Source organism: Canis aureus, chromosome 4 (genome assembly GCF_053574225.1).
Source record: "Canis aureus isolate CA01 chromosome 4, VMU_Caureus_v.1.0, whole genome shotgun sequence".
NCBI classification, from domain to species: Eukaryota; Metazoa; Chordata; class Mammalia; order Carnivora; family Canidae; genus Canis; species Canis aureus.
This window is the reverse complement of record NC_135614.1, coordinates 25629338-25647291: the sequence shown is the minus strand read 5'-3', so window position 1 is coordinate 25647291 and position 17954 is coordinate 25629338. Positions and strand designations below refer to the sequence as shown.

Below are 17954 nucleotides of genomic sequence, written 5' to 3'. Positions count from 1 at the left end.
CCTTCTAAAAAATTTTTTTGTCCTTCTCTGATTGACTTACTTCACTCAGCATGATACCCTCCAGTTCCATCCACGTTGAAGCAAATGGTAGGTATTTGTCGTTTTATGGTCTCATTCATTTGGGGAATATAAAAAATAGTGAAAGGGAATAAAGGGGAAAGGAGAAAAAATGAGTGGGAAATATAAGAAAGGGAGACAGAACATGAGAGACTCCTAACTCTGGGAAACGAACTAGGGGTGGTGGAAGGGGAGGGGGGTGGCGGGTGGGGGTGACTGGGTGACGGGCACTGAGGGGGGCATTTGATGGGATGAGCACTGGGTGTTATTCTATATGTTGGCAAATTGAACACCAATAAAAATAAATTTATAATTTAAAAAAAGAATTTTTTTTGTTATGGGAAATTTCAAATACATACAAAGTATGGGGCACCTGGGTGGCCCAATCAGTTAAGCATCTAACTCTCCATCTCAGCTCAGGTCTTGAGCTCAGGGTTATGAGTTCAGCCCCTGCATTAGGCTCCATGCTGGGCATGGAGACCACTTATAATACAAAAACAAAAACTAAAAAAACAAAAACAAAAACCCAAAAAACCCAAATACATACAAAGTAAACAGAATAGTAGAAATGAACCAACATGGACCCATCATCCCATATCAACAATTATCAACATTCTATTTTTTGACTCTGTGCTTTTGTTTTGACTTCATTCCATTTCTACCCCCAGAACACCCAATTCTCTATTTAAAATTAAACAATAGCAGCAACAAAAAGTTGCGATGCCTTATAATTTAAGTATGAAGGCCCACATAGGCTTGAAAGAGAAAATCACTATCCTAATGCGGTGAAATAAATAAGTTTTCTTTATGACATCATTGCAAGCTGCATCTGAACCTAGCTTCTGACTTATGTATTCACTAGGCAAGTAATTTCCCTAGGCAAGCAATTCTTAGGCTATTTGCTGAGGCTTACCTATAGTTACATCTCTCATATTGGAGATGCAAGACAAGAAGTGGTCTAATTGTTTTTGAAAGTTTGCTTTTTTAGTCTTTCTGAATGTTTCCTGTATTACTCAACACTAAAAAGAGATAAACTAGCAAACCATGAAGAAACCTAAAGGAAGCTTAAATACATATTAGTAAGTGAAAGTAGCTAATCTGAAAAGACTACATACTGTATAATTCCAACTGTGTGACATTCTGGAAAAGGCAAAACAGTAGAGACAGTAAGGAGATCAGTGGTTTTGAGGGGTTGGGGAAGGGAAGTGATGAATAGATGGAGCAGAGAGGATATTTAGGACAGTGAAAATACTCTAATAATAGATACACGTCATTATATCTTTGTCTAAACCTATAGAATGTATAATGCCAAGTGTGACCATGGACTTTAGGTGATAATGATGTATCAGTGTAGCTTCATCACTTGTACAAAGGTACCACTCTGATGGGGGATGTTGATAATGGGAGAAGCTATGCATGTGAGGCAGCAGTGGGTATATGAGAAATTGCTGTATTTTTCTCTGTTTTTCTGTGAACCTAAAACTGCTCTTAAAAACTTATACCTTTAAAAAAATTGAGTGCTCATTTAACTTAGATTGAGATTTTGAGTACAATTGCAGAAGCCCCATAATTATCCTAGCAATATAGCATTTGAAACTTCCAGAAGAGCAATAGCTTAGTGGTGCTTTCTTTCTACAGTATGAAAAGGCAAAGAAAACCTATCTGCAAGCCTGTAAGAGATCACCTTCATGCCTTACCTGGCTAGGACTGGGAATAGCCTGTTATCGGGTAAGAAGATGAAGGCTCAAGAATAGGCCTGTCAATACAACAGACCTTGATTCCTTGGTTTTCCAAGCACCCTGGGAGTTTGTAATGTTGGTGGGAAAAGTTACGTTTCAAAGGTGTTCAGTAAACTAAATAGTTGATCTGTACTATAAAAATAAAACATTCTTTAAAAATCCCACATGAGTCAAAAAAATAAAAAAATAAAAAAATAAAAAAATAAAAATCCCACATGTAATCCCTCTCTATTCCTATTCTTACAGCTCCAATTCAAGCCTCATCCCTGCTTTATCTGCTAGGGTGATCTCCTGTCCTACCTCAATCCATCTCCCATATTTTTATTAAAGTGCTCTTTAAAATATGCAAATATTATGTTACTCCCCTACTTAAACTCTCCAATGGCTACCCTTTGTTTTAGAATAAAATTCAATATATGATTGATGCCTAGTCTTTAGTTTTATTTTCCCAAATCTCTCTCTTTTCTCCAGCCATACATGCATACTTAAGAGTTTCCTGACCACACCACACTCCCTTGTGCCTCCATGCCTTCATATATGATATTCCTTTTACCTGGAATGTCTTTCTTCACCTCGTACATCTAATAGACTCCTATTTATCTTTCAAGATTCATTTTAGTAATGTTTCCTCTCAAAATCTGTCCTTTAATTCCAGGGTAGAATTATTCCCATTTTCCTATGTCCCTCCACTAGATCTATATATGCTTTTATTATAGAAATGTTTATTCTGTATTGTAACTATTTATGTGTTTGGGCTTTCATTTTTTTTTTTTTACATATGTGTCAGTGAACTCTTTGAGGGGTTGTATTTTATCTTTTTATTCACTTACTTAGCATACTACCTGTCACAGAATAAATCCTTAGCAAGTATAATTGATTGAATAATATTGGTTGAATAATGAATCAATATATTGATTCAAAATTGAATCAATATCTTAGAGACATTTAAAATGTGGACCAAAATATGGGCATTGCTGAAAGGCCATTCTTCATATTGTCTCAGGTCTAGAAACTCATAATTTTCTTTTCAAAACAGAAAAAACCAAAGAGCTACTCTACTGGGGAGAGGAGTGCCTTATTTCTTCCTTAGGTAATCTTTTGGAAAATTTTACAAAATTTTGATATCCCTATGTCCAGATAGGGATATCTGGACATATGATATCCCTATGTCCAGAGGATAGTGAGCATTCTAGAGCCTGAATATTGTACTGATTGCTCAAGATTGTACTATTAATAACTAATATTAGCATTTTGACGGGCTGATAGGACTTTAACCTTAAGAAAGGGATGCACAATGTAAAGGAAGAAATAATAAATGGATCTGACAGCCTACTGTGTTTGGGGAAATCACTGAATGATGCATACACAATAGTGAATGCTTCTGGTTTTCCAGTTCTGGCACCTGAAGCTCATTGATGCCTTGATGGAACTTCTGTAGAGGGAAGGCAGGAGAGAGGGATGTCAGTTGAGAGCCTAGCAGGCAGGACTCCAGATTTCCCTACCTGGATTTTTAATCCAAGTTCTTATTTTAACAGGTTCATATATTGGGCTACCACATAAGATTTTGTTTGAAGAAAGAGTTCTGAGCTAAAAATTTTATTTTTTTCTGAGCTAAAAATTTTAAAAACTGAAAACTGTTTGTATAGGTCACATTACCACTGTTATTTGGACATAGTGTTTTAAGCTAAATTAACTCCAGCTGGCTTAAGGGAAACTGCTCTGGCTTAACTCACACTTTTCTTTTTCTATCAAGTTGGAGGAGCTTACAGAGGCTGAGGATGCTCTCTCTGAAGCCAATGCATTGAACAACTACAATGCTGAAGTGTGGGCATATCTGGCTCTGGTCAGCCTGAAAGTGAGTGTTTATTAACCTTACACAATGCCCTTTTAGGGCAGAGATATGAGGAAGTAAGTAAATGGTCATCAATTCATGATAGTTGAGGTTTAGCGAGCTTTAGATTTGGTCATTATACTGATGATGAAGGAGGGGCCCAGTCTGAGAAGCACTTGGAATGTGCTCAAAAAATGATATACTCACATGTGTTTGTCTTGAAAGGGGATTGTAGAAATGAGAGCAAGCCATTTGGGCTTGTTGGTCACAGGTGAGCAGGAGTGGGATGGGCCAGGGCTTATTGCCAGCTGGGGTTCTTTTTTTTTTTTTTAATTTATTTATCATAGTCACATAGAGAGAGAGGCAGAGACATAGACAGAGGGAGAAGCAGGCTCCATGCACCGGGAGCCTGACGTGGGATCCGATCCCGGGTCTCCAGGATCGCGCCCTGGGCCAAAGGCAGGCGCTAAACCGCTGCGCCACCCAGGGATCCCAACCAGCTGGGGTTCTGGGTTGGGTGGGCTCCCTGTGGCATTTTCAAGCTGCTCTGCAGGCTCCAGGCAGGGTGTGCTAACCAAGCCCAGGCCTGTGCATCCCCTTCCTCAATATGAAGTATATGATAATCAGAGTATGACTTAGGGTTGGGGTCAGGAAAGATGAATCAAGGAGTCATTTTGACTTTCAAACCTTATTATTTAAGAAACTCATTTTGTAAGGCTATAGCTGCCATAGATCGTGGTTCCCCTGATGGGTCTGAGTAAAGTAAATTGAAAACCTTCTGGAACCTAGATTTCATTAAGAACATTAGTGATTCATATGAAGAGGTCAAAATATCAACATTTACAGGAGTTTGGAAGTTGACACAGCCTTCATGGATGATTTTTGAGCCATTTAAGTCTTCACTGGAGGAAAAAAATGCAGATTTGGTGAAAACAGCAAGAGAACTAAAATTAGAAGTGGAGCCTGAAGAGGTGACTGAATTGCTATAATCTCATGAAAAAAACTTTCACAGATGAGGAATTGCTTCTTATGAATGAGCAAAGGAAGTAGTGTCTTGAGATGGAATCTACTCCTGGTGAAGATGCTGTGAAGGTAGTTGAAATAACAACAGAGGATTTAGAATATTATACAAACTTAGTTGATAAAGCAGGGTTTGAGAGGATTGACTCCAATTCTGAAGGAAATTACTGCGAGTAAAATACTATCAAACAGCATCACATACTACAGAGAAATCATTCATGAAAGGAAGAGTCAATTGATGTGGCAAACTTCATCACTGTCTTATTTTAAGAAATTACCACAACCACACCAAATTTTACCAACCCTCACCTGATCCATTAGCAGCCATCAACATTAGGGCAAGACCCTCTACCAGCAAAAAGATTACAATACACTGAAAGCTTGGATGATTCTTAACATTTTTAGCAATAAAGTATTTTTAAGTTAAGGTACATACATTGTTTGTTTATTTATTTATTTATTTATTTTTAAACATTTTATTATTTTTTTAAATTTTTATTTATTTATGATAGGCACACACAGAGAGAGAGAGAGAGGCAGAGACACAGGCAGAGGGAGAAACAGGCTCCACGCACCGGGAGCCCAACGTGGGATTCGATCCCCGGTCTCCAGGATCGCGCCCTGGGCCAAAGGCAGGCGCTAAACCGCTGCGCCACCCAGGGATCCCCATACATTGTTTTTTTATTTTTTTTTTTTATTATTTTTTATTTATTTTTTTATTTTTTTTTTTTTAAAATTTTTATTTATTTATGATAGGCACACAGTGAGAGAGAGAGAGAGGCAGAGACACAGGCAGAGGGAGAAGCAGGCTCCATGCACCGGGAGCCTGACGTGGGATTCGATCCCGGGTCTCCAGGATCGCGCCCCGGGCCAAAGGCAGGCGCTAAACCGCTGCGCCACCCAGGGATCCCTACATTGTTTTTTTAAATGTGATCTAGCATTGCTCACTTAATAGACTACAGTATAGTGTAAACATAACTTGTATATGTACTGGGAAACCAAAAAATCCATTTAGCTTGCTTTATTGTGATATTCACCTTATTGCGCTGGTCTGGAACAAAGCCCGCAATAGCTCTGAGGGATCCCTGTGTACTGAAGTTCTACCATGGCAATAACACACATACACACACAAAAGAAATTGGAGGAAAAGGATTAAAAGGAAGTTTAAAAACTGAAAGATATAATAAAATGTTTCACTACTGAAAGAACAGACCAAAAAAAAAACAAAGAATGGTGGTTACTGTTGGGGGGAAAAGTTGGGGAACAGAGTAGATAGGGACAGGGTTAGCAACCCCTCTTAAAGTATATCTTAGGGGCACCTGGGCGGCTCAGTTGGTTGAGCATCTGCCTCCTGCTCAGGTCATGATCCCAGTCTTGGGATGAGTCCCAAGTCTGACTTCCTGCTGCGGGAGGGGGGCCTGCTTCTCCCTCTGCCCCTCCTCCACTCATGCTCTCTCAAATTAATAAATGAAATCTTTTTAGAAAATGTATATTTTATTATCTCCTTTTGATTTTTTATTATGTATATATATTATCTATTCAATAAAGATTAACACAGAAGAAGTGGATTTGAAAGGTTGCTGCATAAAAGATTAACATAAGACAATCAACATGAAAATCAAATACCATCAGGAACAGCCAATTTGAAAGTCTAACTTTAAAAATCCCATTTAGGATTTGTATGGGTAAAAGCATAAAACTTTATCGCAATGTATAAAGGAAGATCTAATATAGATATTATGTTCATTGACAGGAAAGTTTCAATAACATAAAGTTGAGAAAATTTCCCCAATATCTAATTTTAATACAATTCCAATAAAAATAATAACAGGTTTTTGTTTTTTTTTTAGGAACTTGATCAAGTAACACTAAAATTCATTTGCCCCATAAAGGCCAAAATATAGCAATGACAATATGGACAGGGTAATAAGGAGTGAAGGTTTTTCTATGAATTATCAAGCCTTATAATGAAGCTCTAATAATTAAAACTCAGTGGTATTAGTGTAACAATAGGAAAGTGGAACAGAATCGCTAGACAGAAGAAGACCCACATATATATGGAAACAAGTTTTGATTAGATTTTGATTATTCAAAAATAATTGGGATAGCCTAGGAATTTACCCTGAAACTATTCCTCCAACAACGAAAAACTATACATGCACAAGATATTGATTACAGTATTATTGCAATTGCAAAATATTGTAAACAACATACATAGGACAATATTTGAATAAACTATGTTATATCCACAAATAGAGTACTATGCTGCTGAAAGAAATAATGGAGAAGATCTCTATGAACTGATATGGAGTGATTTCCAGGATATATTTTTCAATAAAAAAAAAAAAACCCACTAACGTGCAAGATTTTCTATAGTACATTACCCATTTGTATAAAAAAGAAGGAAAAAAAGAAATCATATACATATTGGCTCACTTGTGCAAAAAAAAAGAAAAAAGGAAGAAAAAAACAGAGATTAATGAGAGTGTGTTCTATAGTTCATGGGCAGACATAGGGTAGAAGGAAGGGAGAGAATGCGGGGGTGACCCTTTGTACCTCTTTGTTACAGATCTGACTTTTGGAACCATGTTAGTTTCATTTTTTTTTTTTAAAGAAACAAAATCAACAAGAAATGGGGAGATTGTATAATATCATAACAACAAAACAAAACTTCCCATGAATAGCATAATAATACTGAAGGTGGGAAAAAGAGAACTAACTTAAGATACTTTTGAAAGATTATTTGAAATATATACTCTCAGACAAAAGAGAAAAAACTCCTCTATACAAATATTGGATTCCAGTTAGTAAGCTGGGTTTTTTTTTTTTTTTTTTGCGGAGTCAGGAGTTAGCAGTTCTGAAATTACTAAGTATTCTATGATTTTCCAAATAAGAGATTATATTGTGGGTAATGGAAGCTAAGTGTCTCATTGTCAGAGGAGTTACAAATATGGAAACCAGGAAGATTGAATGATCTTGGAGGGTTAGAATTGAAGATATAAGCTCAAATTTGATGGATTTTATAAATAGATATTATATATAATTGGGGGATGCATGGGTGGGTATACCTAGTGCTCAGGTCTTGAAAATCTAAAAATTGGAGTCCATTAAAAGGAACTAGGAAATTTGCCCAGTTTATAAAAATAAAAGAATCATAGGCTTATTTGAAACGGCTGATTTTAGAACTGGGATAGGGAAAATCAAGATGAGACCGGAATTTCTTGTTGGAGCAAAGTAAAAAGTGCTCAAAGATTGAGACATAACAAAAACACAAAGGGAAAAAACAAAAAACAAAGGAACTGGCTGGCCTAAAGGGGAGCCCCCACTGTCCCTAGTCAAGGATTACAAATGAGAATCTATGAGCCCACAGTAATATAATTGAACAAATAAATGAATGGTAGAGAAGAAAGCTTATAGTGAAAGGCCAACTATTAAATGAGTAAGGAATTAAGGAATTAGAAAATCACAATTTGGAAACGACCATAATAATATTCAGGGAATAGTCACCAATGTATCCTGAAATTATGGATGTTTTTATGGAGTAAGAAGATCTTTACAGTCTCAAAGTATTTCCCCATGAGGTATTTATTTATTTTTCTTTTTTTTGATATTTATTAATTATAAAGGGGAACATAGTGAGGTTATAGTAGAAAAATGAAAAAAATAAATAAAAAATAAATAAATAAAAAAAAAAAGAAAAATGTAGCAGATAACAATCTAAACAAAGGATCAAGGTTACCATCACCAGTATTGGGATAAACAGCATGTACCTCCTGAAAGGATGCAGCACAATGTCATTTTTGTGGTATTCTTGCCAAAAGTTCAGAACCTGATATAATCATGAAGAAACATCAAACAAATACAAATTGAGGAGTATATTACAATTACTGTCCTTGATGCTCTTCAGAAATGCTAATGTCATGAAACACAGACTCAAGAGCTGTTCCAGATTAAAAGAAAGGCTGAGAATGTGAATTTTGAATTCAAGGCATGATGCTAGATTTTATTTTGCTATAAAACACATTTTGGGGGAGCGCCTGGATGGCACAGTTGTTTAAACATCTGACTCAGTTTCAGAGCAGGTCCTTATCCCAGGGTTGTGGGATTAGGCCCTGCATCAAGCTCTGCACTTGGGTTGGAGTCTGGTTGGGATTCTCTCTCCCTGTCCCTCTTCCCCTCCTGCTTGTGTTCTCCTCCCGTTCTCAGTCTCTCTCTCTCTAAATAAATCTTAAAAAAAAAAAAAAAAAAGACATTTTGGGGATATTTGGAAAAAATCAGAATGAGGTATACAAATAAGACAATAGTATTATATTTGTACTAATCTGCTGATTTTGATAATTGTACTGTGGCTGTGTAAGAGACTATCCTTGAAAACATATACTGAAGTCTAAAATTGCATCATTCTGCAATTTACTTTCAAATGGTTCCAGAAAAGTTAAAATATATACTTATGTGTGTGTGTATGTGTGTGTACAGAGAGAATTATTCATGTAACTTTTATTTAACCTGAAATTATGTCAGAGAAAGGGAATTCATTAATATAATGCAAATTAACACCACATTACATATCCACTAGAATGGCTTAAATCAAAAACTTTAACAATACCAAATACTGACAAGGATATGGAGAAACTGGGATGGGACCCTCATAGATTGCTGGTGGGGTTACAAATTGGTACGGCCACTTTAGAAAAGTTTGGCAGAGTCTTAAAAAGTTAAACATACACTTACCATATATCCAATGATTCCATGTCTCTATATATAGTCAAGAAAAGTGAAAACATATGTCCACACAAAGATTTCTGTATTTCATTGCAGCATTTAACAACAAAGACTGAAAACATTCCAAATGTCCATCAGTGAATTGATAAACAAATGTTGTATATGTATACCATGGAGTACTACTCAGCAATAAAAATGAAATTCTGGGGACACCTGGCTGGCTCAAATAGTAGAGCAAATGACTATTGATCTTAAGGTTGTGAGTTCAAGCCCCATGTTGGGTGTGGAGTCTACTCAAGAAAAAAATGAAATTATGATTTATGTAACAATATGAATGAACTTCAAAAACACTATGTCAAGTGAAAGAAGCAAGACACAATAGATCATATGTTATTTTATTTAATTTATAAGAATTTAGGGAAACTATTGAGATAAAAAAGATCCCTAGTCCCCTAGGGCCAAGGGTGGCAATTGGGATTGGCTGCAAACAGGAATGAAGGAACTTTTTGGGAGTGATAGAACTCTTCTAAAACTGGATTGTGGTGATGGTTGCACAATTGAACTATAAAATTAGTGAATTTTATATGTAAATTATACCTCAATAAAGCTATTTTTTAAAAAATGAGGAACAAATGGATTATTCAATAAATACTGATTGAGCAACTGGCTTTCCATATGGAAAAAATTAGTTCCCTACATCACACCAAACACACACACACACATACACTCACACTTCCAGCTGGTTTAAAGGCCTAAATCCTAAAATTTTAGATTGCTTACAAGAAAATACAGAGAATACCTCTATAGCCTCAAGGTATGCAAGCTTTTTCCTGACCATAAAAGCACTAGCCAAAAAAATATCAATAAATTAACAACTTTAAAGTTGGAAACTCATGCATAACAAGACACTAAAACCTTAAGGACTTTATTATAAATACTTACAACATTTTAAACATTGTATTTAAATTCAATTAATTAACATATAATGCATTATTGGTTTCAGAGGTGGAGGTCAGTGATTCATCAGTCTTGTATAACACCCAGTGCTCATTAATTATATCACATGCCCTCCTTAATGCCCATCTCCCAGTTATCCTGTACCCCACCCCTCCCCTCCAGTGACCCTCAGTTTGTTTCCTATGATTAAGAATCTCTTATGATTTGTCTCTCTGTCAGATTGTGTCATTTTTTATTTTTTCCTCTCTTCCCCATGATCCCATTTGGTTTCTTAAATGCCACATGAGTGAGATCATACAATTTTCTTTATCTGATTGACTTAGTTTGCTTAGCATAATATCCTCTAGTTCCATCTACATGACTGCAAATGGCAATATTTCTTTTTTTGATGGCTGAGTAGTATTCTATTGTATATATATGCCATATCTTTATCCATTCATCCGTCGATGGACATCTGGGCTCTTTCCATAGTTTGGCTATTGTGAACATTGCTGCTATAAACATTGGGAAGCAGATGCCCCTTCAGATCATTATATTTGTATCTTTGGGGTAAATAGTCAATAGTGCAATTGCTGGGTTGTAGGGTAATACTTGTAACATCTATAACAATAACAGTTTACAGAGTTATATAATATAGCTATTATATAAATATGTCCTGCAATAAGGGAAAAAAAATCTTTCAATCTGATTGAAAATTGGTCACGGGTCACCTGGATGGCTCAGTCAGTTAAGCGTTGGACTTTTGATTTTTGGCTCAGGTCACGATCTCAGGGTCATGAGATCAAGCCCTACTTCGGGCCTTGTGCTGGGTGTGGAGCCTGCTTGGGGTTCTCTCTCACACCCTTTCCCTCTTCCCCCTCTCGAAATAATTAAAAAGAAAGGAAAATGGTCACAGGATAGGAATATACAGTTATGAAGTAGAAATCATAACAGTTAGTAAACGTATGAAAAGAAGTTCTGCCTCACTTGTAATCATGAAAATGCAATTTAAAATGACAATGTGATAAGGCACCTGGGTTACTCAGTCAGTTAAGCGTCTGCCTTCAGCTCAGGTCATGATTGCAGGACCCTGGGATTGAACTCCTGCTCAGCAGAGCCTGCTTCTGCCTCTCCCTCTGCCTCTCCCCTCCATTGGTGTGCTCTCTCTCTCTCTCAAACAAATAAAATGTTTTTAAAATGCAATGTGACAGGAATTCACACCCATCAGACTGGCAAAAATTAGTCTGATATTATCAACTTTAATAAGGATTCTCATAATTGCTAGTGCATATAAGTTGGTGCAACTACTTCAAAGTGCAATATGGTATTATTTACACAAATTCATAGCTACAACTTAGCAATTTTATATCTAGACACATTTCTAAGAAAAATACCAGAAGACATGTACAAGAATGTTTACTGTAGCATTTTCCATAATAGCAAAAAAAAAAAAAAAAGTCTTTTCAAAATTGTTTTGGCTGTTCTGGATTCTCACATCATTTGGACTTCTGCCTCCCTGTGGCAGAAGTGAAACAAAGGTAATGGTACTGGAAAGGAAGATGTGCTAGAAAATGAACTGAAATTCCATGAACTTCAGGTGAGCAAATCTTTGAAGTGTGGATATTATAGGAAGGTCTTTTAAATAATGAAAGTTTTGTGAACTAGTAAAAATTTTCCATGAATTAGCACTGATCAGGAAATTAAACTAGATATTCACTAACTTTCTTTCTAGCCTGAACATTCTATACTTTTCATATTTGTTCAATATTCTGTTATGCATGTAGTTCATATTTATGTATTCCCAAGTAACACTGCATACTCGAACTTGTTAAGCACAAACTTGTTAAGTATAATAGTGGATTCATATTTTTCTCATTTAACTCCTAGATGAGCGCTTCATGCAAAGAATAACTGGGAGGAATATTTAGTGTCCTCATCCCATATCCAGATCTATGTGGAAGGAATTCGTCTCTGCTTGTTCTTATGTATAAAGGCAGGATAAAGCATAATATAGTTAAAAACTTGGACTCTGGAACCAGGCTGCATTGTTTAAAACGTAGCTCCTCCACTTATTAGCTTCATAACTCTGGGAAGTTACTTAACCTCTCTGTGCCTACGTATTTCCATCTGTAAACACAGAATTATAAATTTTTTCTCCTAGAGTTGTTTTGAGGATTAGGAATGAAAGTATGTAAAGGACTTAAAACAATGTAAGCACCTAAAACAAAGTACACCACAAAGTAAGCATTATATATATTTTAGCTATTATGAACAGAATGGCTTCAATCCTGAGAGAGACAAGTGATTCATGAGGCTTTTGGGGGCAGGGGGAGATGAGAGACCAAGTTCTCTTTAAGCTTGTTTTCATTTTAAAAATTTTATTGTTTTTTTATTGTATTATTATTTTTTAATGTAGGCTCCACACCCAATTTGGAGCCCAGTGCAGGGCTTAAACTCACAACCCTAAGATCAAGATCTAAGCTTGAGTCAGACACTCAACTGACTGAGCCACCTAGTTGCCCCTCTTTAAACTTTTTGAAATGATTATATATATATATATATATATATATATATATATATATAATGGAAAAGATTATTAAGAAGGTATGGAATCCTGTTTTGGTAGAAATGTTTGTGGCAACGTCCTTTCCCACCATAGTGTTTATAATAAATCATGAGCTGCTGTTCTTTTTTTCAGGCTGGACGGCAACTGGAAGCTGAGCAGGCCTATAAGTACACAATGAAGGTATGATACAGATGCCCCTGAAGTTTGTACTGTACTAAGGTTGGAAAACTAGGAAGAAGATGCTGCTTAGTTCAGGACTTTACAGCATTTCAGGATGTGAATGTTTTCCAGAGGCTTTTCTTCTCATCTTTGCCATTATCATACAGCTGGTGGGTTTGCAATAACCCACATATTAATATGGGGGATCTTTTTCTACCTCTTTAGAGAATTTGGTTTAATGGAAAGATAAATAGCAAGGGAGTCAGTAAGCCTGAATTATGGTCCTAGTTTTGCCACTAACTTTATCTTCTTTCAGCCTCATTTTCATCATGTGTAGACTGAAGGTACTGGTCAGCAAACTTTGTATAAAGGGAAAAATAATATTTTAGGCTTTGTGGGCTAAACTGTCTCTATTGCATCTACTACCCTCTGTCCTTGTAGTCCAAAGGGAACCACAGACAACACATAAACAAATGAGCATGATTGTATTTCAAACAAAAGTTTACTTAACAAAAACAGCAAGCTAGATTTGGCTCGTAAGTAGTAATCTGCCAATCCCCGGCGGAACATCTATTCTATTATGAATCACAGTTTACAAGTGGCTTAAACAAATTAGGAATTTTATTTTTCTCATCTACTGAAAAGCCCAGGGCTGGTACCAGAGCCCCACAATGTCACCAGGAGACCTAAACTCTATAGCTTTCTGCTCCACCAGTCATAGCATGCTGTCCCCATCCTTCATAGTTGCAAGACAGCCATTGTAGCTTAAGCCACCATATACATGTTTCAAGCACAATAAAGAACAAAAGGGAGGCAAGAACAAAGAGGATATGCTGCTAGCTATTTCACCTCCCTTTAAGAAGCAATGACTTTACAGGAATAAAAGATATAGCACAGGGAATATGGTCAATGGTATTGTAATGTATTGTAATAGTGTTGTGTGGTGACAGACGGTAGCTATACTTGTGAACGTAGCATAATGTATAGACTTCAGAATCGTATGTTGTGTACCTGAAACATGGTGTGTCAACTATACTCATATAAAAAAGGATGTTTAATTCACATGTAAAGAAAATAATTTCCAGAGAGAAGAATCTACTTTTGAAAAAAAAAAAAAAAAAGAAGCAATTATTTTAGTTTACATTTAATTGGCCACAATTGGGGATCCCTGGGTGGCTCAGTGGTTCAGCGCCTGCCTTTGGCCTGGGGTGTGATCCTGGAGTCCTGGGATCGAGTCCTGCCTCGGGCTCCTGGCATGGAGCCTGCTTCTCCCTCTGCCTGTGTCTCTGCCTCTTCTCTCTGTCTATCATGAATAAATAAAATCTTAAAAAAAAATTGGCCACAATTGGTTGTAAGACTACCCCTAGCTCTAAAAGAAGAAAATGGAGTTTAGAGGGCTGCATTCCTGCCCTGAAAAAAATGATTTTGTTAGTAAGAAAGAAGAGAGTGGGTATTCACAAGGCAACTAGATATCTCTACTACACATTTAGAGTCTAAAATTAAATTCAGATCTAGTATCTTTGATTCCTATGACTTGCCAAATTATAATATTGTAGTCAAAATAGACTGGGTGATAATGAGAACTATCTAAAAATACTTTATTAAAATTATTTAACAAAAAAATACATAAACTGCGAATGTTCATACCACTTGCATTTTCATAAAGTGAACATGTCCATGTAATCAATCAGCCCTGAGTTCTGAGGTTCTTTTAATAGAGTTATCATGAAAAAGGGCATATAGGAAGAGCCCAATCTCATGCCAAGGAACTATATTCTTTAACTATGGCCCAGTAAATGGTAGGTCTACACATAGATATATCACGTATGATATGTATCCTCTCCTTCCTTCTCATGCAGCTGAAACTAAAAGATGAGACTCTGCTTGCAGAGATCCACATGGTACAGGAGACAGTTGGCTTTGGAAATCCATCTTTCTGACCTTCCAGCTGAAGAATGTTCTGTATGGGACTCGGAGCTCCTTTCCTTCCCACAGAAATTAAACTCTGGACGTCGTGAAAAATAAGGCTTGGGGATGGAAAATACTGTAAGCAGAAACCCATTCATTTACTTCCGTTGGCTGTCTTATTGAATGGCTGTTACTGGATATTTTACAGGTTGACACTAACTGGATGACAATAAAAAAGATTCAAAATTCACCAGTGTGGTTCTGCAGTTAATTAAGGTCTACTGAGCTATATGTAAGAATGTATTTATTTACATAATTAAGGTAAAGTGGGTTCATTATTAGGGTTTCTGGTAAAAGCCTATCAGGATCACTCCTGTAAGTCAACTACTAAGGTCTCTTGCTAGGTTCACTTCTTGGATTTCTAAGGTGGTTCCAAAGGAGAGTGCTATGCTGGGTCACTGTATTAAAACACATTAGTGGTGGCCAAACTCTGGACCCAATGGTGAAAAGAGCTGGACAGAAGTCTTTGTTGAGGATGGAGGTACGGACTACCTCTCACCACGGTTACCTTCGCGGATCTAAATCACAAGGGCTCCAAGAAGAGTCCATTAACTTATAATAGATGCAAACCTCAAATGAGGCCAGTGTTCTAGGGCTAATGACAAAGGAACTATCCCCCTGGATGACTGCATAGCAAAACCAGAAATAAAGACTCCTCTTCCTTAATTTTTTAAAGACGGTGCAGATAATATGACGGAGACCTGGGAGACCAGGTGAGAGGCATTTTAATAAACACAGAAGAATAAAATAAACCTTCCATTCATTTACAGTCCTCGTAACGGACGTGGCTCTAACGCCGCTTCCTTTTAGAGGCCTTCCGGAAGCACCAAGGAGGCTTCAGGCTGCCTCCCCGCCTCCTGCCCCAGGACTGAGTACTGACCACCCTTACGGCCTCTGGTGTCATCGCAGCGCCTCCCCACGTGACCGGGGGCTTCCATCCGGCGGGAACCGCGCCCCCTCAGCCTGGCGTTCGGAGCTATGGCTCTAGCCAGGTGCGCGAAACACGTGCGCTGGAGGATGGATTTGTGGAGCACTTTAGCCCTTCGGGCCGCTCCCCAGGATCCTCCCGATACCGCTCGCTCCGCCAGGAAACCACAGTCCAGCGAAGGCCGACTGCGCCCACACAGGTTTGCTCACGCTTCCACCCCAGCGACACGCAGGTTACAGCGCGACTTTTTTGCGGCAGTTTAGGTTCGTTAGGGTTCACAGCGTTGCATTATGGGAAATATAGGGGCGGGAGAGCGGAAGGGGCGGGGCAAGTGGATCCTGCGCTTCCCGCTGCGAGGCTCTAGGCTCGGGGTGTCGCGGTGTGGCCGTCTCCGCGTTGGTCCTCCGCCCCGCCCGACGGGCGGCAGCGCGCTCGGAGGCGCGGCAAGGGGCGCACGGGAGTCGGCGCCCGCCGGCTGCACCATGGTCCAGCTCAGTGAGTGACCTTCCGGGCGGTCGCGGGGGCCGGGAGCAGGGGAGCCGATGAAGCCGCTCTCCTAGGCGAGCTGGAGGCAACCCGAACCTGCAGCGGCCGCACTGCCTTATGTCTGTCCGTCGCCTTAGGTTTTTCTCACTGAATCCTTCCCGAAAGTCCGTAAGTGGCTTTCAGTTGATAGGTGAGGCAGCTGAGGCGCCGCCGTGGTCTCTACAGGCGGGCTGGTGTGGAGCGGCTTCAGGCGGTCGCTCTGGCTGCAGTGCATGGGAGGAGCTTCACGAAAATGTAGTAGCCAAGCCGGGTCGACAGTAATGGGTGGATGTGAGGATGGATGCTTCAGTCGAGGAAGGGGCTTGTTTTATCTGCCTCATTTTGTTCCTCTTATGTACTCGGTGCTTGTGTCCTAACGACTTCTCTCTCTGCAGCTCCTGTCCTGCGCAAGGCCTACCACGGGGGCCACTTAACCATCCGCCTTGCCCTGAGCGGCTGTACCAACCGGCCTTTCTACCGCATTGTGGCTGCTCACAACAAGTGCCCCCGGGATGGCCGTTTCGTGGAGCAGCTGGGCTCCTATGATCCACTGCCCAACAGTCACGGGGAGAAAATCGTTGCTCTCAACCTAGAGCGGATCCGGCATTGGATTGGCTGTGGGGCCCACCTCTCTAAGCCTGTGGAGAGGCTTCTGGGTAACTCAGCTCTAGATTTGCTTCATTGAGGGGATTTTAAATTGAAGTCCGTTTCGGAATAAGAGTTAAGAGTGACTTTCGTTACCTCAGGCTGCTCAGTGCTAGAGTGAAAACCCGAGTTGTGATCTAATTGTCATTTTGACTGGAGACCTCTTTTGTGGGCTCTTTTAGGAGACTTTTCGATGAATGGGATTTTGTGTTGAAAATAGTAATAGCTTTTCTTGAATGAATATCTGTCTTTTTTTCTTTTTTTTTTTCAAATCAGGACAATAGGAAGTAACATCCATTGTCTCCTTGTAGTAAATGGAGGGGAAGGACTGGGGGGAAGAGATAAGACAGTTTGGCAAGAGAGGAGCAGGTTTTAAATCCATGCTGTAGGTCAGGTCTCTGTTAGACCTCGGCTCTGTAAGGCTAAGCTCCCAGGGAAACCCTGGTTATACCATGTTATAATGAATGAAAATCCTGTTGCTTTTAGGTCTTTCTGGCTTTTTCCCTCTGCATCCCATGATGATCACAAATGCTGAGAGGCTGCGAAGGAAACGGGCACGTGAAGTCCTCTTAGCATCTCAGAAAACAGATACAGAGGCTACAGAAACAAAAACCAGCTGACTTCAGTGAGCAGAGAACATTGGGAGAAAGGTCAAAGCCATCTTAAAACACCTGTGCAGAGCTCTTAGTTTTATTAGATTTGGAGGTCAATAAATGGGAGTTTTCTGAGTCACGCATGCTCTTCTGGCCTGGCTTGAGCACGACTCAGGGAGAGATTTGTTCTTTCTGACATAGAGCTGGTCTAGGTACTAATTAGCTTTTTCAGCCTTCATCTGGAAGAGACAGTGGCTCTGGGGTG

At 38.8% G+C, this 17954-nt stretch overlaps 2 protein-coding genes and 1 long non-coding RNA gene across 17 annotated transcripts in view; 2 read left to right on the top strand and 1 right to left on the bottom strand.

Annotated features, from left to right (window-relative positions):
• CFAP70 (cilia and flagella associated protein 70) overlaps positions 1–15188 on the top strand; it is a 96431-nt gene extending 81243 nt beyond the window's left edge. For 10 of the 11 annotated variants that reach the window (XM_077894948.1, XM_077894953.1, XM_077894951.1 and 7 more), the window contains 4 exons: positions 1696–1785; positions 3550–3651; positions 13004–13051; positions 14890–15188. In XM_077894948.1, coding sequence (XP_077751074.1) covers positions 1696–1785; positions 3550–3651; positions 13004–13051; positions 14890–14970 — 321 coding nt within the window. In that variant the 3' untranslated portion in view covers positions 14971–15188. Of the gene's footprint in view, positions 1–1695; positions 1786–3549; positions 3652–12192; positions 12800–13003; positions 13052–14889 lie in introns of those variants that run through there. The other variant, XM_077894954.1, reaches the window with a different exon arrangement.
• The window catches only part of LOC144312352 (uncharacterized), a 52030-nt gene that overhangs the window by 31315 nt on the left and 2761 nt on the right, over positions 1–17954 (bottom strand). The window contains exon 3 of one of the 5 annotated variants that reach the window (XR_013377828.1): positions 5677–5747. The exons of 3 other annotated variants lie outside the window; for them this stretch is intronic. This is a non-coding gene — a long non-coding RNA (uncharacterized LOC144312352). Of the gene's footprint in view, positions 1–5676; positions 5748–12875; positions 14330–17954 lie in introns of those variants that run through there. One more of the 5 variants, XR_013377825.1, reaches the window with a different exon arrangement.
• Positions 16202–17828, top strand: MRPS16 (mitochondrial ribosomal protein S16). Its single transcript, XM_077894978.1, has 3 exons — positions 16202–16421; positions 16847–17107; positions 17583–17828. Exons 1-3 carry the CDS (start codon positions 16217–16219, stop codon positions 17714–17716), a joined length of 600 nt encoding a protein of 199 aa, XP_077751104.1. The 5' UTR covers positions 16202–16216; the 3' UTR covers positions 17717–17828.